The sequence below is a fragment of the Manacus candei genome, unplaced genomic scaffold (assembly GCF_025592945.1).
Source record: "Manacus candei isolate 608988 ecotype Guabito, Panama unplaced genomic scaffold, ASM2559294v1 h1tg000008l, whole genome shotgun sequence".
Lineage (NCBI taxonomy): Eukaryota > Metazoa > Chordata > Aves > Passeriformes > Pipridae > Manacus > Manacus candei.
Genome location: NW_026138056.1, coordinates 26369698 through 26390491, shown reverse-complemented (window position 1 = coordinate 26390491; position 20794 = coordinate 26369698). Strand labels below are relative to the sequence as shown.

General features: G+C 40.7%; 1 protein-coding gene across 4 annotated transcripts in view; it reads left to right on the top strand.

The window, feature by feature from the left end:
* STAU2 (staufen double-stranded RNA binding protein 2) overlaps positions 1 to 20794 on the top strand; it is a 170519-nt gene that overhangs the window by 81447 nt on the left and 68278 nt on the right. For 3 of the 4 annotated variants that reach the window (XM_051768593.1, XM_051768602.1, XM_051768611.1), the window contains one exon: positions 3622 to 3929. In XM_051768593.1, coding sequence (XP_051624553.1) covers positions 3622 to 3929 — 308 coding nt within the window. Of the gene's footprint in view, positions 1 to 3621; positions 3930 to 10335; positions 12501 to 20794 lie in introns of those variants that run through there. The other variant, XM_051768623.1, reaches the window with a different exon arrangement.

Genomic DNA, 20794 nt, shown 5'->3' with positions numbered 1-20794 from the left:
AGATGAAGAAATTTGTTCTTAGGTAAGAGAAGTCTTTGGTGTGTTTTCATAGACTTCAGAAGATTGTGAGAGACTGCTAACAATTACAGCCAACAATGAATAGGACATGCTTTTCAAATGTTAGTAATTACGTTGCATAGCTAGCCTGTGTATTTTTGTAGCACATTTGCCCACAGGTTTAAATAATATAAATGGAAATTGTTTTAACATGTTTCATGAATCTACCTCTAAATTAATGTCCAGCAGAAGGTACAATGTTGTTGGTCTATTACAGATCCTGTGACTCCTAGTAATTACAATTCTACCTTTGGAATATGGTGAAGTTAGTTTGGGATAAATATTTAGTGGGCAGAAAAGTCCAATTTTTTTTTTTTTTTTTTGCTGAAAACTGACAAGAGGATGAAAACACTCACCTGGAGATGTTCTCCTGCTATGCATAAAGGTGTTAGAGGATAGTATTTTTTTCTCCCATGTTTTTTAATCAACTGATTGTTAGAAGACTCATTGAGATAATTTCTGAAGAGTTCTTTTGTTCTTGCACTTAATCCTCTATTGTTGTTGTACTCCTTGTCATGTTATAACTTTATTGCTGCAACTAAATATATTTATACACTCTCCTACGATACAATCGAGTTGAAGTAAGCATACAACAGTGAGAAATGATAGTTAAAAAATCCTCAGTAATATATTAAAAATAGAAAATTAATTACAATTAATATTTTTTTGATAGAAGTTTTCGAAGAGACCAAGTTTTTATTGGCTTTTTAAAACAAGTTTGTAAGAAGCTTCATGAAACATAGGTCCTGAATATAAAAAGTTAATATCTTGCAACTATATTAATGTAATGTCTAGAATATTACATTACTTTGTTTCCAGAGATAATCAATGATGTTAATATAATATCTGCCTCTCAGAGCCAACGTATGATTTGAATTCATTATTGCTTATAAAGCACTTTGAAGTCTTTAACAGTAAGGTGTTGCAAAGTGTAAAAGTACTATTATTAATTTAACATCACCATTAAAGTCAGTACTTTAGGAGCATTTGCTGTGCTCGGCTCAATATCTTTTTATTCATCATATGCTGCATATTAGTTATTTTAACATTTAGAAAGCTTAGTAATCTGGAAGTATTCCAAACCATTGTTCCAGACAGCAGTTAGATATTTGGGTGGATCATGTAAAAACAGTGAAATGGCTGAGAAAGCATGTAAAATGTTTGTTTTAAGTAATATTACATCAATGGAACAGACATCTGCAGCACTGGATTTGATTTTAAACTTCTTTAAACTTTTTTGAAGTTAATATTGTACTATGTTTTTCTAAAATTGATTGGGGGGGCTAATATTATGTTATTTCTAAACAAGTAGACTTTTATCTTTTGTTCAGTTTTCATTTCTGTTTCTGAAATATTTGTGGGAAATCAGATTTACAGTGGGCAGTTCTTAGGAGGTGGTGAACATCTGCCACTTAGTATTATTGTTGCTGTTTGGTTTTGTAAGCTAACATCAGATATCAAGATCTGTATTATCCTTTTTTTTTATTTTCACTAATGTCATATCTTGTGTAAGACTATTTAAAAATATGAGCAGTGGTGGGCCTTGGAGGCTATAGCATCAGAAAAGAGTATAAAATCTGTCTTATCATATAATGATTATGTGCAATAAAATAATACTGTGTATTTATACAGTTGTTTATCTATAATATTATATTCTAAATTGTCCCAGATGGAGAAAAAGAAATTTTAGGGATCCTGTCCTCCATATTTCTGAGTACAATTGTCTTGGATTTGTGTTTAGCTCTAGAGTTCAGCTCTGGAGTTCAGTGTACTGGCTTTGGAGCCAGTTCTAAACTGGGTAAAACACTCTTAGAGTTCAGGGTCCAACCAAGCTCCCCAGCCCTACAGAGGTAGGTGGGGAGAGCAATCAGGTGAATAACAGATATGTCTTTGTGAATGGTATAAGCAGATGTTCCAGATTTCTGAAAGCAATATGAATTTAAAAGCCAAATGTGCAAGTAAATCAATTAAAAGATTCACCTGTAAGCAGTTTGCTGAGTCGGCAGTGAGGAACTTCCATTTTCACCGTATAGTTGAAAATGAGGACATTAATTACAGGTAATGTTTTCTGAGTCTTCTCCTTGTGGTAGACATTTTATTTAAAAGTACTACTTGCGCTACTAGTATTAGAGGAATCCTTTCTAGGTACTGGAAATTAATTTCCTTCTCTTCTTTGAATTTATTCTACATTCTGAAATTAATTTAATATGTGCTGCAAGTGAATTAACCATTGAACCCTTTGATTTCTCTTGGGATTACTAAATCAGGTAACAAACAGGTTTATTATCCCTAGAATGAAATGCCATATGGCTCAGGTTCACTCATGTTATTTTCAGATATATGCTAGAAGATTAAAGTATGTTCTTAATAAGAAATTACACATTTCAAGCTCATTTTATGATGTATTAGTAATAAGAAAAAAGTCTTCCTCTTGTATCAGCTAATTGGTTAGTTGTGTTTCCAACAAATGCTTCATTGTATAAGAAAACTAGCAAACTTCATACTTAATTCTGCACATTTCCAGGCACAGGAATATCAGCAAAACTGATCAAGTATGTACTCATGTTTCCAAACAAGTTTAGGTTGAGATATTTTCTAAAAATGTATTAAAATTTAGAAATGTAGACACATTGTTCCTAATTTACATATCACTGGAAATATTTAAAAGTAATTCACATAAATAAATTTATATCTTTTTAATTTTCATTGTAACTCCTGTCGATATCAATGATGGCGCATACATGCTTTTCTTTTTCAGTTTAAACATTCTCAAAGGCAAGGAGCTATTTGCAAACTATAGGATGCCCTATATAGAGCTAAATAAATAAATAAATAAATTCCTCTTCACTGCAGAGCAGTCAGTCACATCAGTCATTAGCACAGTAACAATGTGGTTGCAGGGCAGCTTAAAGGTTTTTAACCACAGGCTGCCCTAGTAATTCAGCAAACACTTTAAGCCAGCACATCAGGCAGAGCTGCTACTGCAAGAAACCACCCTGCCCTTCTGCCTCCAACAGCTCATTCTCATGAACATCCCTACATGGTCCTACAGGTGCTGGTGCTGGCATAAGCAACAGAGCAGCAGGAGAATACAAACAGCAGCTGTTGGTGGGAGAGAAAACTAAAACTACTTCTGGTGGCAATGGTGCTTATACAGACTAATTTCAATTATTTGTGAAAAAACAGCCTAGATTACTGTATCAGAAAGGAGGTAGAAAAATGTAGGGTAAATAGTGATTGTGCTACTATTTTGAAGTAAGATCTGTTCCTCATGGTTTGTAGGTCTCGAAACATTGTTCAGGTTGTGTATTCTGTGCTAGCTACAGTGTTAAAATACAAATTTGAACTTTTTAAAAAAGAATTGGGGAAGAGGAAAAAGAGGGGCGCTTCAGATCTGCTTTGTTTCTAAATAAATTATGCCATTTCATTTACAGTTACTGCGAAAAGAAAGGTATTGCTTCTAAATTCTTACTATGTTTTTCACTGTAAAATGTATTAATGAAAATTATACATGTGTCAAACCCATTTTAGAGTAATAAGAATGATCTTTGGTTTTATTTTCAGCACCAAAGGGAATACTCCATCTCTCTCCTGATGTTTATCAAGAGATGGAAGCAAGCCGCAACAAATCAGCCCCTGGTACCACTGTAAGCTATTTGTCGTCCAAAGAAATGAGCCAGACTTCCAGCTCTTTCTTCAGCATATCTCCTACAACAAATAGCACGGCTACGATTGCCAGGGAACTTCTCATGAATGGAACGTCCCCAACTGCTGAAGCCATAGGTCTAAAAGGAGTATCTCCTGCTTCCCCCTGTTCTACAGTGCAGCCTTCAAAACAACTGGAGTATTTGGCAAGGATTCAAGGCTTTCAGGTATGGGAGGGGGAAAATGAAGCTCTTCAGCCAGAATCGTAGCATTGCCATCAAGGTTTCACTCTTGCCCTCTTGAATGTGGGCATGCATGTAACTTATCTTGTAAAATTAGATGGTGTCCGAGGCAGTTTCTGGGTCCGGGAGATACAACTCTGCACCAATATACGCATCCCTCCTTCTCTTTTTTGTTCCTTCCGTACATTCATCTTACTGCAGCCCATCTTTCTCTTCTTTGTCTTCTCTTCAAATAATTACAAGCTTAAATTATGCCTTTTACTTGCACTTCTTTGAGAGTCTTCATCTCTTCGAAATAGAAGCTTTACATACTGCTTTGGCATTGGTTTCTCCCTTCGACTCTGATCCAGAAGGTACCAGTGAACCACCTTACCTTTGTGTTTGTTGTCTAGGCTGGGTTATTAATTTCTTTGCTTACCACCCTGCACTTCTTAGTAGTAACTTGATGTTGTGGTTTAGGAATGGTACTTACCAGTTTAGTGCTCCCATTGAGACTCTCCAAACCATGAGCTGCTTGCTCGCTCCCCCTCCCCTGTGATGGATTGGAGAGGAGAATTAGAGGCACAAAAGGTAAAGATCACAGATTGAGATAGGAACAATTTACTGGAAACAGCAATGAGATAAGAAAACTAACTGTAACAGCAACAGTGCTAATGACAGAGGGTGTAAGAAATGAAGGACTCACACGGAAAGCCCTCGACAACAGACAATATCCAACCTCTCCCTCTGCCATGCTACTGGAAGGGACCCTGTTCTCCCTGGAAGAGAATTGCTTCTCCTCACCCCTGGCAATGATATGAGGTGGTGTAGAATAACTTCTGGGTCCTAGCCATGCCCCCATCTAAGTACTGCAAAAATTAACGGTCTCCTGGCTGGAACCAGGACATTATTCACCCTATGACATGCCCAAATCCTACACCTTCCAACTATATACATATTGATAGATAGGTAGATAGACAGATAGATAGATAGATAGACAGACAGACACATATACACAAGCACAGGTGTCCTTTCCAGAGTCAATGGCTGTCCCTCCAAGATGTCTGTTGAGTTCATTTAGTCCATGACTGTGGATTCTATCCGTCTTAGATGTCTCCCAGGGCAGGAGGGCTGGTGTGCTCTTGGCTGATTGCAAGCTGCATCAGGAGCTCACAACTGGTGTATCTGGAGCAGTCCATCCTCACTGTCCATGGTAATTATGGCATACAGAGGTCATTCAGCAACCAGTACTACACAGTTCAACATTACAGACTGTTCTCACGCAGAAATCAAATTCCCTTGAGGTACACATCATGTTTCCTCATCCCTCTGCATTACCCACCAAGTGCACCCAGATCCTTGAGCAAAAACAACCCCACGGATACATTTACCTTTGCTTGAGACAGGATTAATCCAAACTATCTTCTCTAATGCATTCCTCATATGCACCATGGAGAGTTTATCCCCTTCTACGGTACATGGAGGTTTTGATTGGGTGGGGCCAGCTTGATGGGTAGAACCTCTATTGTTAACTAAGCAAGTGACCTTTGTTAAATGTATATCCCAATGTTTGAAGGTCCCATTGCCCATTGCTTTCAATGTGGTTTTTAACAGTCCCTTGTACCATTCAGCTTTCCCAGATGCTGATGCATGATAGGGAATATGGTATACCCACTCATTGTCGTGCTCTCTGGCCCAGGTCTCTATAAGGCTAATTTTGAAATGAGTCCCATTGTCCAACTCAGTTCTCTCTGGGGTGCCATGTTGCTGCAGAACTTGCTTTTCAAGGCCCAAATGGTGTTACAGACAGTGGCATAAGGCACAGGATGCGTCTCCAGCGATCCAGTGGTTGCTTCTACCATTGTGAGCATGTAGAGCTGTAGTCTGTAGTCTGGATAACTTGGGTGATGGTGTCCATGGTTATGTCCACCCCTGGATTATGAGCCCATCTGTATGTCGCATCTCTTCCCTGATGACCTGAGGTGTCATGGGCCCACCAAACCTGAAATAACTCATCCTTATGTTGCCAGTCCATGTCTGCCTGAGACACTTTAGTCTTGGCAGCTCAATCCACTTGTCTGTTGTTATGATGCTCTTCAGTAGCCTGACTCTTGGGTGCATGTGTATCTACATGATGGACTTTTACAGCCAACTTTTCTACACAGGCAGAGATGTCTTGCCACACTTCAGGAGCCCAGATGGTTTTACCTCTGTGCTGCTGATTGGTCTTTTTCCATTGGTCTAGCCACCCCCACAGAGTATTTACTACCATCCACTAGTCAGTGTAGAGCACTGACCATTTCTCTCGTTCAGCGATATCTACAGCCAACTGGACAGCTGTCAGCTGTGCAACCTGACTTGGTCCACCTTGTTCCTTCAATAGCTTCTGCAACTCGCTATGTAGGGCTCCATTTGGCAGCTTTCCATATTTGATGTTACCCTACAATACAACAGGAACCATCAGTGAAGAGACCATATCGCTTTTCAGTTTCTGGTAGCTGATTATATGGTGAGGCCTCCTCAGCATATGTCACCTTCTCCTCCTCTGATGATCATGATAGTCCCAAATTTTCACCTTCGTGACAGTTCGTGATGACTTCCAAGATCCATGGGTGATTGGGGTTTCCTATTTGAGCTCATGTGACCCACTTACTCCACGTAGCATGGGTGGCATGATGTGTGGAAAGGACCTTCCCTTTGAACATCCAGCCCAGCACTGGCAGTCAGGGCACGAGGAGGGCTGTGCTTTGCTGACAGTCACTTCTGAAGCAGCTCAAACCCCTTCATAAGCTGCCAGTATCTCTTTTTCAGTTGGGGTGTAACAGTCAGTTCCAGGTGTACTGGACACGCCTCCAGGTGAAAGCAAATTGTGGCCTGCAGTCTGCTGCTAAGGGAATGGAGAAAACCACATTAGCAATATTGATGGTGGCACCACTTTAATCCAGTTTGTACTGAAGTTCCAGGATGCCTGGTACAGCAGCACTCAATGGTGATGTGACTTTGTTCAGGCCACAATAGACTGAGAGACTCTCAGTCTCCACTCTCCAGTGGACTTACTCACAGGCCATATAGGACTATTAAATGGTGAGCGAGTCTTGCTGACCACTCCCGGGCTCTCCAGTTCATGAATCATCTCACCAATGGGGGTCACGGACTCTCGGTTGGTGCGGTGTTGCTGACAGTGCACCATTCCGGTGGCCATCAGTAACTATTCTTCAACCCTCAGCAGTCCCATAGCAGAAGGGTTCTTTGAGAGACCAGGCAAGGTATTCAGCTGATTTCCTCTGTCTCCCAGTAGCTATCCCAAGAGCCCAACAAAGCCCTTTTGGGTCCTTGAAATGGACCCTCTCCTGATGTAATCTGTGCCAAGGATGCACAGGGTCCCTAGGCCAGTGTTATGATCCAGTTATTAAAATTATTAGAAATGCCTTTGCCCAAATTAAGGTGCAGATGAGACCGTATGCCAGAGTCAATAGTATGGATTTTATTTAACAGTAGATGTGAGGCAGAGAAAGAGAGAGAGACAGAAATAGAAAAAGGATGGGGGGAACAAGAAAGAGCATGACAGAGAAAGATTAAAATAGAAAATGTATCACCACTCCATGGACCCAGTGGTGTTCCGTTCTTCTGGTCTTCTTGGTGGTGAGGGTCCCACACACCATAGAGTCCAGTGGATTAATATACATTCAGATGTCCAGGCACCAGCCCTGGCAGGGAAAAGCTCTACGGTCTCTTGCAACAGGCTCTGGATTTGTTGCATCACTTGGATCACATGCAGTCCTCTTGTGGTGGAAGATGTCAGGAATGAGTCTGGGGTCTTTAATGGTTTATGACCCCTTCTCAGGTGCCTCTCATGTGAATGTCCTGTGTGTACATGGTCTTCCTGGGAGTGGTTGGAGATTATTCCTTTGGTTTGGTGTGGAGAGATTTTGGAATCACACACCCAAAACTCTTCTCCTCCACCACCTGATGAGCCTTGTTTACTTCTCCTCCGACCTGAGAAAATTAGGCAATAGTCTTATCTGAAGCTCCCATCACAGTCCAGATTCCGATCAGGAAGCATGTTTGGGAGAGGGGTGCTGTCACAGACAGGCAGTTGCTTCCTCGCAGTTTGACAAAAAGTCTTTCTATGATTTTGGCAGTGTTTAAGACATTAACAACAATTGAGTCCATCACAGCCAGTCACAATGGGGTGTTTTTGCCATTCATTCTCAGTCAGGCTCACTTTAACTTCTAGTACAGTCAGTTGTTGTGTTCCCCTTGTACCCCAGCAATAGAGATGGATTCTGCCCCTACATATCTTGACGGCTTCAGGATACATTGTGCACTGATGTCAACTAAAGTCTTACACTCTTCTGGTTCTGATGTGCCAGGCCATTGGATCCACACAGTCCAATAGATCTGATTGTCCCTTTCCTCCACCTGGCTGGAGGCAGGGCCCCTCAAGTTCTGGTAATAGTACTCATTGCTCATTGTTAATATGAACTGGAGGTCCATTCAAGAGGATTGGAGGTAACATCAGGTCTCCTATTCTGAGGACTTGCCCTCTGGAAACTGGAGTGGCATCTATCCTTGAAGAATTTCTTGGAGTGGTTGTTCTTCCTCTCAACTCATGTATCCATGCTGCTACGGTAGAGGTGGGTTTTCCATCCAACTTCCTCATGGTCATGCACGTAGAACCATTGGTTACCTGGTGGTGTGTACCCTCTTTCTCCCAAGCTTTCTGTTGGAGTGCTTGCTCCCAATAGAAGAGAGTCTGGTCCACACTGGCGGGACATGGGACATTTCTTCTCTAATTTCCTTGAGTCTTTCGAATCTGTCTGCAGTCTTGGACAGTCTTTCTGCAGCTGAGGCTCAGGTTAGTAGGGAGGAAAAAGACAATCTTCATGTTGCCAGAGTCAGGTAGTCACCTGAAACACTGTTTGTTCTCCTTCTTTCATTGCCATCAATGCCCGTGAGTTGGTGTACAATGATAGCATGCTCTGTACAAACTGGTTTTGTACACTGGCCCTCATCTGGATCTACAGGGGACTGCTTGTTATTTGCATTCTTATAGATTATCTCCAGCACAGCTAATTCTCTCAGGTACTGGATACCTTTCTCCATGGTGTTCCACCTGCTTGGGTGCACTACTAGATCATCCTTGAGAGAATAATTTTCCCTAATTGTGAAGTAAGATAACACACAAGTACCCCTGAAATGCCAAGCAGTGGAAGGAGTTCAGGAAAATTTATTCCAAAGTCAAGAACAGTAGACTTACAAGGGAAAAACTTCTAGCAGTGCAGCAAAAAGCACTGCCTCAGAAAGACACTCCTCCTGTTCTCTTCAAGGCTTTTTATCTTCACTGGCCTCCCTCCCCAGGTCCTCTCCTATGCACAGGCCTGTAGCATCTGTTTATCTCTCCTCATAACAGAGAAAGAGCCTGCAAGCTTCCTGTGGTTCTGCTGCAGTTTGGGTGGCCACAGTGCCTGTTGGTCTGCTTTCCTTCTCCCCATGAGGGTGCTGTCTAGTATTGAACTGTGTCCGGTGAAGAGTAGCCAGGGCTCAATACATTTCAATAAGTTGCTCCTCTCTGGAGTTGCCACAGCATTCTCCTTGCAAGTAATCTGTCACTTTATCAAGGTCTTGTAGTTGTTCGGGAGTGAACTTCCATGCCATTGGAACAGATAATTTCCCCCAAAACTGGCCCATTTTCTCCCATATTCCATGCCACTCATGAATGTCCACCCTCAGGGAGGATCTCTGAATGACCTTCCTAGAAATCTTTCTTAACTAAACATGGTGTGGACCACACTGAGGAGACCTGGCAGACAAAGCAACAAGAACATGCTTTCCTTAACATCCAAAAGGAATTGAAAATTCTCAGAAGCTGTTGTAACAGACCTGAAGAAGGAAGAAGGGGTGAAAAGCTGGGGAAAATCATCCTCCCCATTCCCCCCCTCAAACTGGGTACGATTATTAACAAACTCCCAGAGGTAGCACCTGAGAAAAAGGCAAAAGAACAACACTGAATACACATCCCAAATGACCCTTATTGCCTTTGATGTTATCATATCATAAGCTGATATCACACAGTACAGCAACAAAGCAATCCTGATCCCCTTTCCTGCTCAGAAAAAAAACATCGTGAGCAGCACATATGGGAATATATGCAGGGTTAGGTACCACAAGCACATAAACGGACCAAGCAACATTGTAATCGGTGGCTCTATGCCTAATACAACAAATGCTTAGATCAAGTTTGTTTCCAACTCACTCTGGGCAAATCAGTTGTTATCGCAACCATTCGTGCCCAACACTGGGTGCCAAAAAAGTCTGTCATGGTTTAGGAATGGTACTCCCCAATTTAGTGCTCCCACTGCGACTCTCTAAACCATGTGCTGCTCACTCCCTCTCTCCCCCTCCCTTCCAGCCCTTGCTCTGTGGCGGGATGGAGAGGAGAATTGGAGGCCCAAAAGGTAAAGATCAAGGGCTGAGATAAGAACAATTTACTGGAAACAGCAATGAGATAAGAAAATGAACAGTAAAAGCAACAATACTAATGACAGAGGGTGCAAGAAATGAAGGATTCACACGGAAAGCCCTGGACAATAAACAACATCCGACCACTTCCTCCACCATGCTGCTCAACCGAAAGGGACCCTGTTTTCCCTGGAAGAGAATCCCTTCTCCCCACCCCCAGCAATGATGTGAGGTGGTGTAGAATAACTTCTGGGTCCTAACCATGCCCCCTTCTAAGTACTACAAAAATTAACCCTATTCTGGCTGGGATCAGGACATTTGAAAACTATGTTTTACTCAGTAGTGAAAGTAGACCTGGTGTCAGAGCAATGCAGAATGTTTTTGCCATCACAGTCAATATTATAGAATGTAAGATGAACCATACTGGGTCAGTACATGAGTCCTTCATCACTGATAACCTGCACCCAGCAATTTCTACATTTCATAGGACAGTGGCAGCCTCTGTAGTACATCCAGTCATTTCTGCGGTGTGGAAGATGGGAAAAGGAAGCCTCTTCCCTATCACATTACATGAAAATTTATATGTGTATATGGGTAATGGCTCATTTTACTGTGTTGCACCATCAGAGGATAGGACAAGATATGTAGAAATATATTTTTCCTGTCATAGGTTTTTGGTTTGAGCTTTTGTTTTGTTTGGGTTTTTTTCCCTTTTCAGAATTGTGTATTTGTTTCATTTGAAAGGTTGGTTTCATATGCTCTAGCATATGTAATTTGATCATATAACCAAATTCTGGAAATGGGAGGTTTCTGTTGGAATTTTTGCATGCCTGATAATGGATTTTTTTGTAATTTACAAAGTATGCATTAATGGGAATTGACTTAAAAGAGGCTGCTAGGATTCAAGGAATAGTGTCAGATGTTCTGTTGGTATAAGCAGCATAGATATATTACATTTGCTTACGTCAGATATCCAACACGCTTGCAACAAACGTGGGTAGAGCCCTCCCCAAATCTTCGTTCGCAAAGCCTAGCCATGATGATGACATCAGATATCATCAGTTGTGGATTTAACTTAAGACTGTTTCTGTCTAAAATATACATTCAGCTTTTTTTTGGTCTTCATTTTTGAAATGTCATTTTTGCTTCGTTAGTTTGAATGTCTCTTAATGAAACAAATGGTAAAAGCCTCAGCCTCACTGTAGTAGAGTTAAGCTGCTAATAGGAATTCAGTCTTCCTGAGTTCGATTTGTTACCTGCCTGCAGTAGAAACAGATGAATTCTGATGAAAAGAAGTTCAATCCGTGGAGTTCTCACTGCTCACTTTCACATCTTGTCAGATTGCTTGTGTCTACTAGTAATGCTTTATTTTCATAGAACCGATGCACAATTTATGTTACTGTTTTGGTTCCTACTTGCCTACAGTATGTGGTTATTGTAAAATGATTAGTTGTGTTTGTCCTGGTTTTTTTCATGCTTTGATTCTAGATGCTTATGTAGAAATTGTTTTTAAAGGGTCTTACCTTGAGCCAAAAAGTATAATCTGTTTCATCCATGAACTAGACTACTGCTTTTTACTTGGCCCTAATACAAACCAAGGAATTTGGTAAAGAATCTCAATTATTAACATCTATCCACTGTGTATGTAACTGATGGTTTTACATCATCTTAGCATGCTTTTTAACACCTTGCTTGAATAAGCCTGGTTATTGATGCGAAACTGCTGCTGATGGGTGGCTGAGCCGAGGTGGAGCAGTGAATAGAATCTCTGTGGGAAGTGGCTCAGTGGCCTGTCAGGTGCACAACACAGGTCTCTTCACCATTTCAACCTAGAAAGCTCTTTGTCTTTAAGAGTTTAAAAGCCAATTTCTTTGCAAGCTAAATTTCTCAGGCTTATTTACTAAGTAGATAACTACTACATTTGCAAACAGCTAGCTTGTTTCATGTTTCCTGAATGACCCAAAATGATTTTTAAATTGTTAGCATGTATTTGTATTCTGGTCCAGATGATAACCGTAGTTTTGTCTTTCATTGAAGAACGTATACATTCTGTTCTGTTACAATGTATTTTTTGAATTTTTTAAAAAAATCAATAAATACTCATATGATGTTTCATTTGTAAATGTAAACAATGTTATTTGCTTATTTGAATGGTTTTCTTGAATTACTTTAGCTGCAGGAGACACATCTCTAAAATGTGGTTACTTAATTCTTTTAAACTGTGTATGATCTCAGCCATGTTCTATTGTAAGCCCTGAATATTAAGAGTTATTGGGACCAATATATAGTTAAGTGCTAAAAAAATTGCATTTTTATTCTTTATGGTTTATTATTCTAAAGATATTTGTAATTGATAAGCAGCAGCTCAGTGGCGCTGAAAAACAGGTGTTTAGCTTGGATACTTTCAAAGCTCAAGCTTCAAATTACCAGTGATAATTAAACACAAATACTTAAAGCAAGCCTTTACAAACTCTGAATAAAGCATTTTTAGTGCTTGCTTCATATTTATGAATATCATCTACAAGTTAATTGTTTTGCAGACTTTGACTAGAAATGGTTTAAAGGAAAATTTAGTTTTGGTAAAACTGTTATTTTTAAATGACTGTGTGATATTTTGGCCATTGTTTTGTAACCAGATTAGGAAAGCTTCAGTTGTTTCTGCTGGCTGTTTAAGTGCAGTAAATTATTCTGAGAGTTCGTTTAAATGGAAACATTTAGAGAAGCTGTTTGCACATGAATAACTTGAACCTCCACTTTTTACTTAGGCAAAATGTAACCAGCAAGTAGTCCAGTAGGGAATTCCACTGGGAGTTTCCATGAAGCAAAGACTGTAAAATATAAAAAGCCATGACTGAGTGCCCACAGTCTGTCCCAGTGCATGGCTGCAGCCATACTTGGCTTGGTGCATTGGCGGGGCTTGGAGATCGTAGCTTTTTCTCTGTAGTGGCTACATAGCAAAACCTCACACAGGATATAGTTTCTATGTGATGTATTCCTTTGGTTGCAATGGTTACACAGTTATTTTTTTCCTCTCCACACTTTTTTGGTGGTTAACTGTTCCATTTTATAAATTGATAGACTTAATAGTTTATTGTTCGGCATTTCTAAATATTTCTCATTTCCCCAACGGCACATGTTTCTAAGTGACTGCATGTACAGGAGAGGTCCTGCTGGATGCTCTAGAGTCAGGTTTACTTGTGGCTCATACATTTCAGGGCATGGGTTTGAATTGTTGGCAGGAGTAGGCTGAAACTAAATTTCTACACTTATATTAGGGTTGACACTGAACTCAAACCTTTCACTGCAGTGGCTTTAAGCAAAACTAAACACTTTGTGAAGGTTGGATTTGGGAGTGCTTGGATCTAACTACTGAGGTATGTGAGGAGAATTTCAGGGAAATTCAACCCTCAGAGAACTTCAAGGAAAGAGTTATAGTTTTGATCTGATCTGTACATAATCGACAAAATCTGTACATAAAATCTGTACATAAAATCTGAGCAGGTCAGATTTTAAAAAGCACCTAAATAACATTTTTAAAATTGACACAGGCACTATGGATGCTAATAGCAAGTAATTTAAAGCTGTAAAATCATCCAAAAAGTGATACTTTTTGTATCACGAAGCGATACTGTTCTGTCCTTGGATGTGTCAGCTGCAGACAGTTCGTGGCCAGTGTTGGGCTGAGATTGTAATCATGGAAAATGGGCTAGTTCTGAGGGGTACAAAAGTCGCATCACTCATTCAAATTAGAAAAAACAAACAATAATTAAGAGAAGCCTTTGAAATTATAGCATCAGGCGTCTTGACATCATTAATGTTATACAGATTTGAAAGCTATGTCAGCAAAATGTTTTTAGATGAATGGTTCTTTGAAGATCCTATCTCCAAAAATCAGGAAAAATGAGGATATTACAAAGTGAAGATGTTTGTAGAATAGTGTTAGAGAACACTTGAAATAAGGCTGTTAAAGAAAATACTGCTTTATCCGCATCTGGGGTCAAGCCCCCCAGTAATTCTATGTGTATAACTGTGCATCTAACCCCACCCCCCAAGCCATATTTTCCAGCAGGATTGACCAGACTGCAAATATTAGTGAAATTGTTCTGAAACAGTAGCGTAAAGTCAGGGCCAGAGGGAACTATGATCAGCTGATTCACCTTAGTGTTAACACTCAAAGGGCAGAGAGAAATAATGACATTTATATTGAAAAATATAATGAGTTCTTACTCTTTAATTCCCTTGAAATAGCTTGAGTGACTGTGCTACCATGTATTATCAATACTTACTTCTGTAAAACAAGCTGTGGATTCAGGCTTTTGTTTCCTGTCCCAGTGCCTTGGGTCTTAGTCAGGTGTACTAGGACTGTACCTGCTCATTGTTCAGATCAGTTTCTGTAAAATGATGTGCAGAATGATGTTGTGCTCTGTCATCACCAAAAGTATTGAAACTTGGCCTTTGGCAGAGGGTATTATCCTCCTGTATGTTTGTACTGTGCCGTGCTCAATGGCCAGTACAATAATCCCAACAGCAATATTTTTCTCTTGCCCACAGGGAGTATAAACACCTTTAGAAATGGTTGACAAAGTCCTCATTATCTCAGTTTCTGTCTCTTCTGGAAACTGTGGGATTTTTTTCTGATGGGAAGTTTGCACTTTCACCAATTAACAAACTATTGCCTGATGTTCCAATTACTATAGACTTTTGTTGTGGGTTAACTCCAGTGGGCAGCTTAAGCTCCACACAGCTGCTCACTCTCTCCCCCCTGGTGGGATGAGGGAAAGAATCAAAAGGGCATGAGTGATAAAACTCGAGAGCTGAGATAAAGACAAAGGCTGTGTGTGCGAGCAAAGAAAAACAAGGAATTCAACCACAACTTCCCGCAGGCAGACAGATGATCAGCCATCTCCTGAAAGTGGGGCTCCATCATATGTGATGGTGACTTGGGAACACGGATGTTGTAGCACCAAATGTCACTCCTTCCACCTTTCCCCAGTTTTTATCACTGAACAGAATGTCATAGGTCTGGGATATCCCTTGGGTCAGTTGGGATCAGCTGTCCCGGCTGTGTCCCTTCCCAACTGCTTGTGCACCCCCAGCCTGCTCACTGGTGGGGTGGTGTGAGAAGCAGAAAAGGCCTTGACTTGGAAGCTCTGCTTAGGAATAGCAAGAATGTCAGTGTGTTATCAAGTGTTTTGGTCACAAATCCAAACTTCAGTACTACACATGCTTTTATGAAGAAAATTAGCTCCATCCCAGCCAGAACCAATGTAATTTCCACTCTTTATTCCATACCATTGACATCATGCTCAGGTCCCACACTCCCTCATTAACAACCCACTCTTTCCTATCCCGTGATATATACGCAGATATCATCCCCTTAGTCTATGGACCACCCCTTTAAAAGGTCCACAAAATGTCCATTGAGTTCATTTAGTCCATGTTTATTCAATCTGTTATGGTGGTCACTCTGGACAGGAGAGGTGGTGTGCTGTATGGAGTTGCTGAGCACCAAAGACAGCTCAGGTTGGGTCACTGCTGCACTTTCGCATCTTCTTGTCAGGCTTTTCCTCTCTTGGTTCAGATGGTTCCTGTTATAGTTATTCCTATAAAACACAACTCAGATCCTGGGTTACAACAATTTAAAGGTATTTCCATTACAGTCTCCACCCCAGGTTCCTTTGGGCCAGGTTGTAGGATTTAACAATAGGCTGTAGCAATAGGGTTTGCTCCCTTTGCTCCTAACCGGGCTAGCAACAGGGGATTCCTGCTACAGTAATTTTTGTAACATGCAACTCAAATCCTTGGTTACAAAAATTTAAAGGTATTTACATTACAGTCTTCACCCCTTGTCCCTTTGGACCAGACCATAGAGTTCATTGCAGTGAACTCTTCCCCTTGCCCCTGTTCCAGCTTGGGATTATTCACAGGTCCACAGTCCACTGGGGCAGTATATGGTCCAGTGTGGGCTTCTCTACATTCCTTAGGGATGTAGCTGCTCCAGAATGACAATACCCATAGGCCACAGACCCTGCAGGGAAGTACCTGCTCTGGCACAGACTACTCTATGGCCACCTCTGTTTCTGGTTGTACCTGCTCCAGCATGAACTTACCCACAGTCACAGTCCTGTGAATTTGAGATCCAGCCTGTCCAGCACAGGTATGGCAGCATTGCCCTGGCCATCTGCCAGCCCATTCTTGTTATCAGTACGTTCCCAGGCAGAGCAGAATAGGATGATAAGGAGAACAGAAGAAGCAAACAGCAGAAGCAAAAAGCAGCCAGTAATGAGCAATAGTTTCTAATCTACAGCCAGGCAAGCAAGCCCCATGACAAGCACAGGAGCCTGACAATTAATATCTAAAGAGATATAAATTTGATATAGCATACTATGATCAAACCTATTGTTATCTCTAACCCCTCATGCCCCACACTAGGTGCCAGAGGGGACAGTTACGGGTTAACCCTGGTGGGCAGCTCAGCTCCATGCAACTACTCTCTTACTCCCCTCCAGTGGGATGCGGGAGAACAACCAGAAGGGTAAAAGTGCGAAAACTCAGGGTTTGAGATAAAGACAGTTTAATAAGGAAAGCAAAAGTCACACGCACAAGTAAAGCAAAACAAGTAATTAATTCACCAGTTCCCATGGGCAGGCAGGTGTTGGGCCATCCCCAGGAAAGCAGAGCTCCATCGCACGTAACAGTGACTTATGAAGACAAACGCCATCTCTCCAAATGCCTCTTCCCTCCCCTTCCTCCTTCCCCCAGCTTTCCATGCTGAGCATGATGCCATATGGTATGGGATATTCCTTTGCTCAGCTGGGGTCAGCTGTCCCAGCTGTGTCTGCTTCCAGCTTCTTACCCATCTCCAGCCTCCTTGCTGGTGGGGTAGTGTGAGAAGCAAAAAAGCCCTTGATGCTGTGTGAGCACTGCTCAGCAATAGCTAAAATATCAGTGTGTTACCCATGCTCTTTTGGTCACAAAGGCAAAACATAGCACTAAACCAGCTACTATGAACAAGCTCCATCCCAGTCAAAACTGGTACATCTTTTTATTCTTCAGTGAAATCTTTACAGCTGTGTGACACTGGGCAGAAGTCAGGAAATAGGAGAGCTACCTTTATCCTTACAATGACTGTAAGCACAACTTACAGTCATTGTGCTCAGAAGAGAACTTACACCTTTTTATCAGGTTATTTTCTACAAAGCTTAGCCATTTATTCAACACAACTACTATTTTTTGTTGTATTTACAGGGAAAGAAGTTTCCTCCAAGGAATGGCAGCAGGTCAGTGAGGATTTTATTGACAATTTTAGGGACATTTCTGATTCATGGAACTCCAGGCTACCTGTTAGTTGAAAGTCCTTACCTGGCTCTCAGAAACTTGCAGGTGTCCTGCTGCACTAAAAATCAAGTTCTCAAATGGCTGTGTTATATAGGAAAGGACTTCAAGGTTTCCAAACCCTGATTTATACATGACTAGCCAAAAGAAAGAAAACATGTTGGGAATGTGAAATAGAGGGAGAGATAAAACAGAACAAGGTGATAGTAAGAATTGTTCTTGTTCCTCTTCATGTAAAAATCAAAGCACCTGAACTTTGTTGCACTCTGGTTTATAGGGTCTTCTTAATCACTTGACTTCTGAGGGAAGGTAAGCAGTACCAAGGTTGATGGCAGTGACTCAGGGTAGACCTACAAAAAGTGGTTTTATATTTTTCATCTATTTTGGAAATGTTTCTGTGGACTATGGATCATCTAGTTCATATTATCCTATTTTTGACCTCAAAGGAAGTCAAAATAGTGGTAGCATTCTGAGAAAAAATAACCATAAGAATCATTCTCATGTGAGTTTCCATAAGGAAAGGTGTACAAGTATGGAAATATAACATATTTGTTCTCAGAGTATACCGTAGGAGGTAATATTTGGTGCAGGAAAAGTGTTTCTGAATTAACTCATGAGCATGTAGAATTAGGAAAACAAATGCAAATCTAGCACAAGGTCTCCAACTACTTGGCTTCCGTCCAGAAATCTGTCTAAACTAGCTTTCTTCTGTTCTGGCCATCGTTGCCTTTCTCTCTCTTACAAGCAAAGAGGCCCTCTATTCAAGAACTGCTAAAGTTTTGTTCTTCTTGCCTCCAGAAACAGCCAGGTGCCTCTTTTTTTTGTTTCAGTTTCTAAAAGGAAAGAAGGTAAACAGAATAACTGGCTAATAGTGTTGTGTGGGTCCCCAGGTGTGGTGTGGTTGTCACCTTGGTAACATTTTAGCTTTTCTGCTTGGCATCTTACAAATAATAATTCGAAATCCTCCCACATACCCCTTCATGTAACTCGGTCTGTGGAAAAAATGTGAGCTATATTTCCATATCCAATTTTAGAATTTAAGGGGTTTATGTATGAGAAAGTTTAAAAGCTATCAGGATCTCTCAAAATACTGCAGCCAGCACTAAACACACCGGGCTGTGTTCTCTGCCAAAATCTTTCTCAGTAAATCCTAATGTGACTTGATAACTTAGCTGTGGGCTTAGCCTTGGAATAGAGCCCAAACTTTGAAAGACTGGAAGTTTCAGTTGGCAAAAATGTGAAGGTGCAGTGGTGAATTCATAGCAGACTGGGGTTTAGCTTTAATTATACTAAGGGAACTCAGCTCTCAGGCAAAATCCCTTAAAAAGAGAAGCAACAAGAAAAGGTGAAGAAGGAGAAAAGAGACAAGTTACAGTTTATTCCCCTCTCTGTGATTGAAGCTGAGACTTTCAGAAAAGGGGTTTTTTTGGCTGTCATCTCTTTCAGTCTCATTCAGAATTGGAAGCTGTATTGGGTTTCTCTGGCCAGGTTTTGGTGGCAGGGTAATTTTCAGAAGTGAAGTGGTTGTTTCTTGTTTTAATTATAGGATGGTTCTTTAAGCATACTGCCCTATTTCTAGGTTAATGCACAATATCAGTGTCTGTACCAGCATCAGACTTCTGAGCAAACTCAGGCAGCTGATTTTCTATTCACAGTTTCACAGTAATGCTGTTCCCTCTTCATTAACACAGCGTTCAAGGCTTTCACATGCAGTTTGTAAACAGAGAATCATTAATGCTTGCTTCGCTTTTCACTTCAGTGACAACCTTCATCCTGAAAAAGTGTGTTCCTGAGAACATTTCCATTCATGCTGTTGCTAGAAAGTTATTTTAAACCAAAGCAATTTTCTCTCTCCAAACTAACCAAGTTCCTCTCTCAGTCAGTTGTTCAGATTGATACTCAAGACGCAGGCTCCTCCAAAAATGCTCCATACCATGCTTGTCCTCTGTGTATGTTATTAGCAGAACACAGAATCTCTCACTTCCCTCCTACTTTTTAGCCATGTGATGAAAATAGGAGATCTCAGGGTTGCCAGTTTTTTCACGTTTCCTTTGACTGAGAATTATAAAATTAATTAAAACTCCTCTCCCTGGAAATACAGTCTTTACCTGAATAATTATAGGTGTATGGCAGACAAGTTGTTTCTGCAAAAACCACGTCAACTATAGCTTACATTATTCTGTAGTTCTTTACAGTGTGTTAATTTCTGAATAATTAATTTATTAATTTTTTTCATGATTTTCTTATTCACTTAGGGGGAGGGTTGTACTCAGTGTTTAAACTCACTGTAGTTAAGCTACTCTCTCCTATGTCAACAAAAAAATACTTATCTTTGTTATGGAACAGAGGAAATGAACAGGGGAGCCAGGTAGTTTTCAATGTAAGCCTGATTTATTTTTATTTTTTTTTATAGAAAGTCACGTCCCATCTCCTGATTTCAGCTTCCTTATCAGACAAACTGATAGGTTTGCAAAGGTCTCTGCATCTCTCAATGCCAGCCGTTGTAAATATGGTTGCTCAGTTTGCATGTACTCCAGAGGGACACTGTCTTTATAAATACATACCTGGGTTGAGATTTAACAGATGGAAGGAGGACAGTAAGCACCTTACTGTACTGATTATCCTCTATGCTGCTATGATGGCAGTGGTGTTAGCTGATGTTTTCTTTAGTGAAACCAAACATCACACCCAGAGGTAAGACAGAGCTGGGTCTCCTTTGCTTGACTGCGCATAATATATGACCAGACTTCCCAGATCTGCAGAATCACAGGAACAGGAGCTCTGAATTCAGGGGATATCTAAATAGCTTGAAAAAAAGGACATACAAGCTTCTTTGGCTCAGATGATAAACTTGCTTTGCATTTACCAGATATTTTATATATTCCTTTTGGGAACTGCATCAAGTAAGTTTTTTTGCTCTTATTTGTACTTCGCTTGTTTTTATAGATGTCAAGTGTCTGCTTTGCTGTAGTCAGGAACATAAAATACTGCCACAGTAACCTGTGACAATACCTTGTCTGCTTGTTCCCTATTTATGGTGCAGTAATGGTTTGTTTCTCAGTCTAAACCCTAGG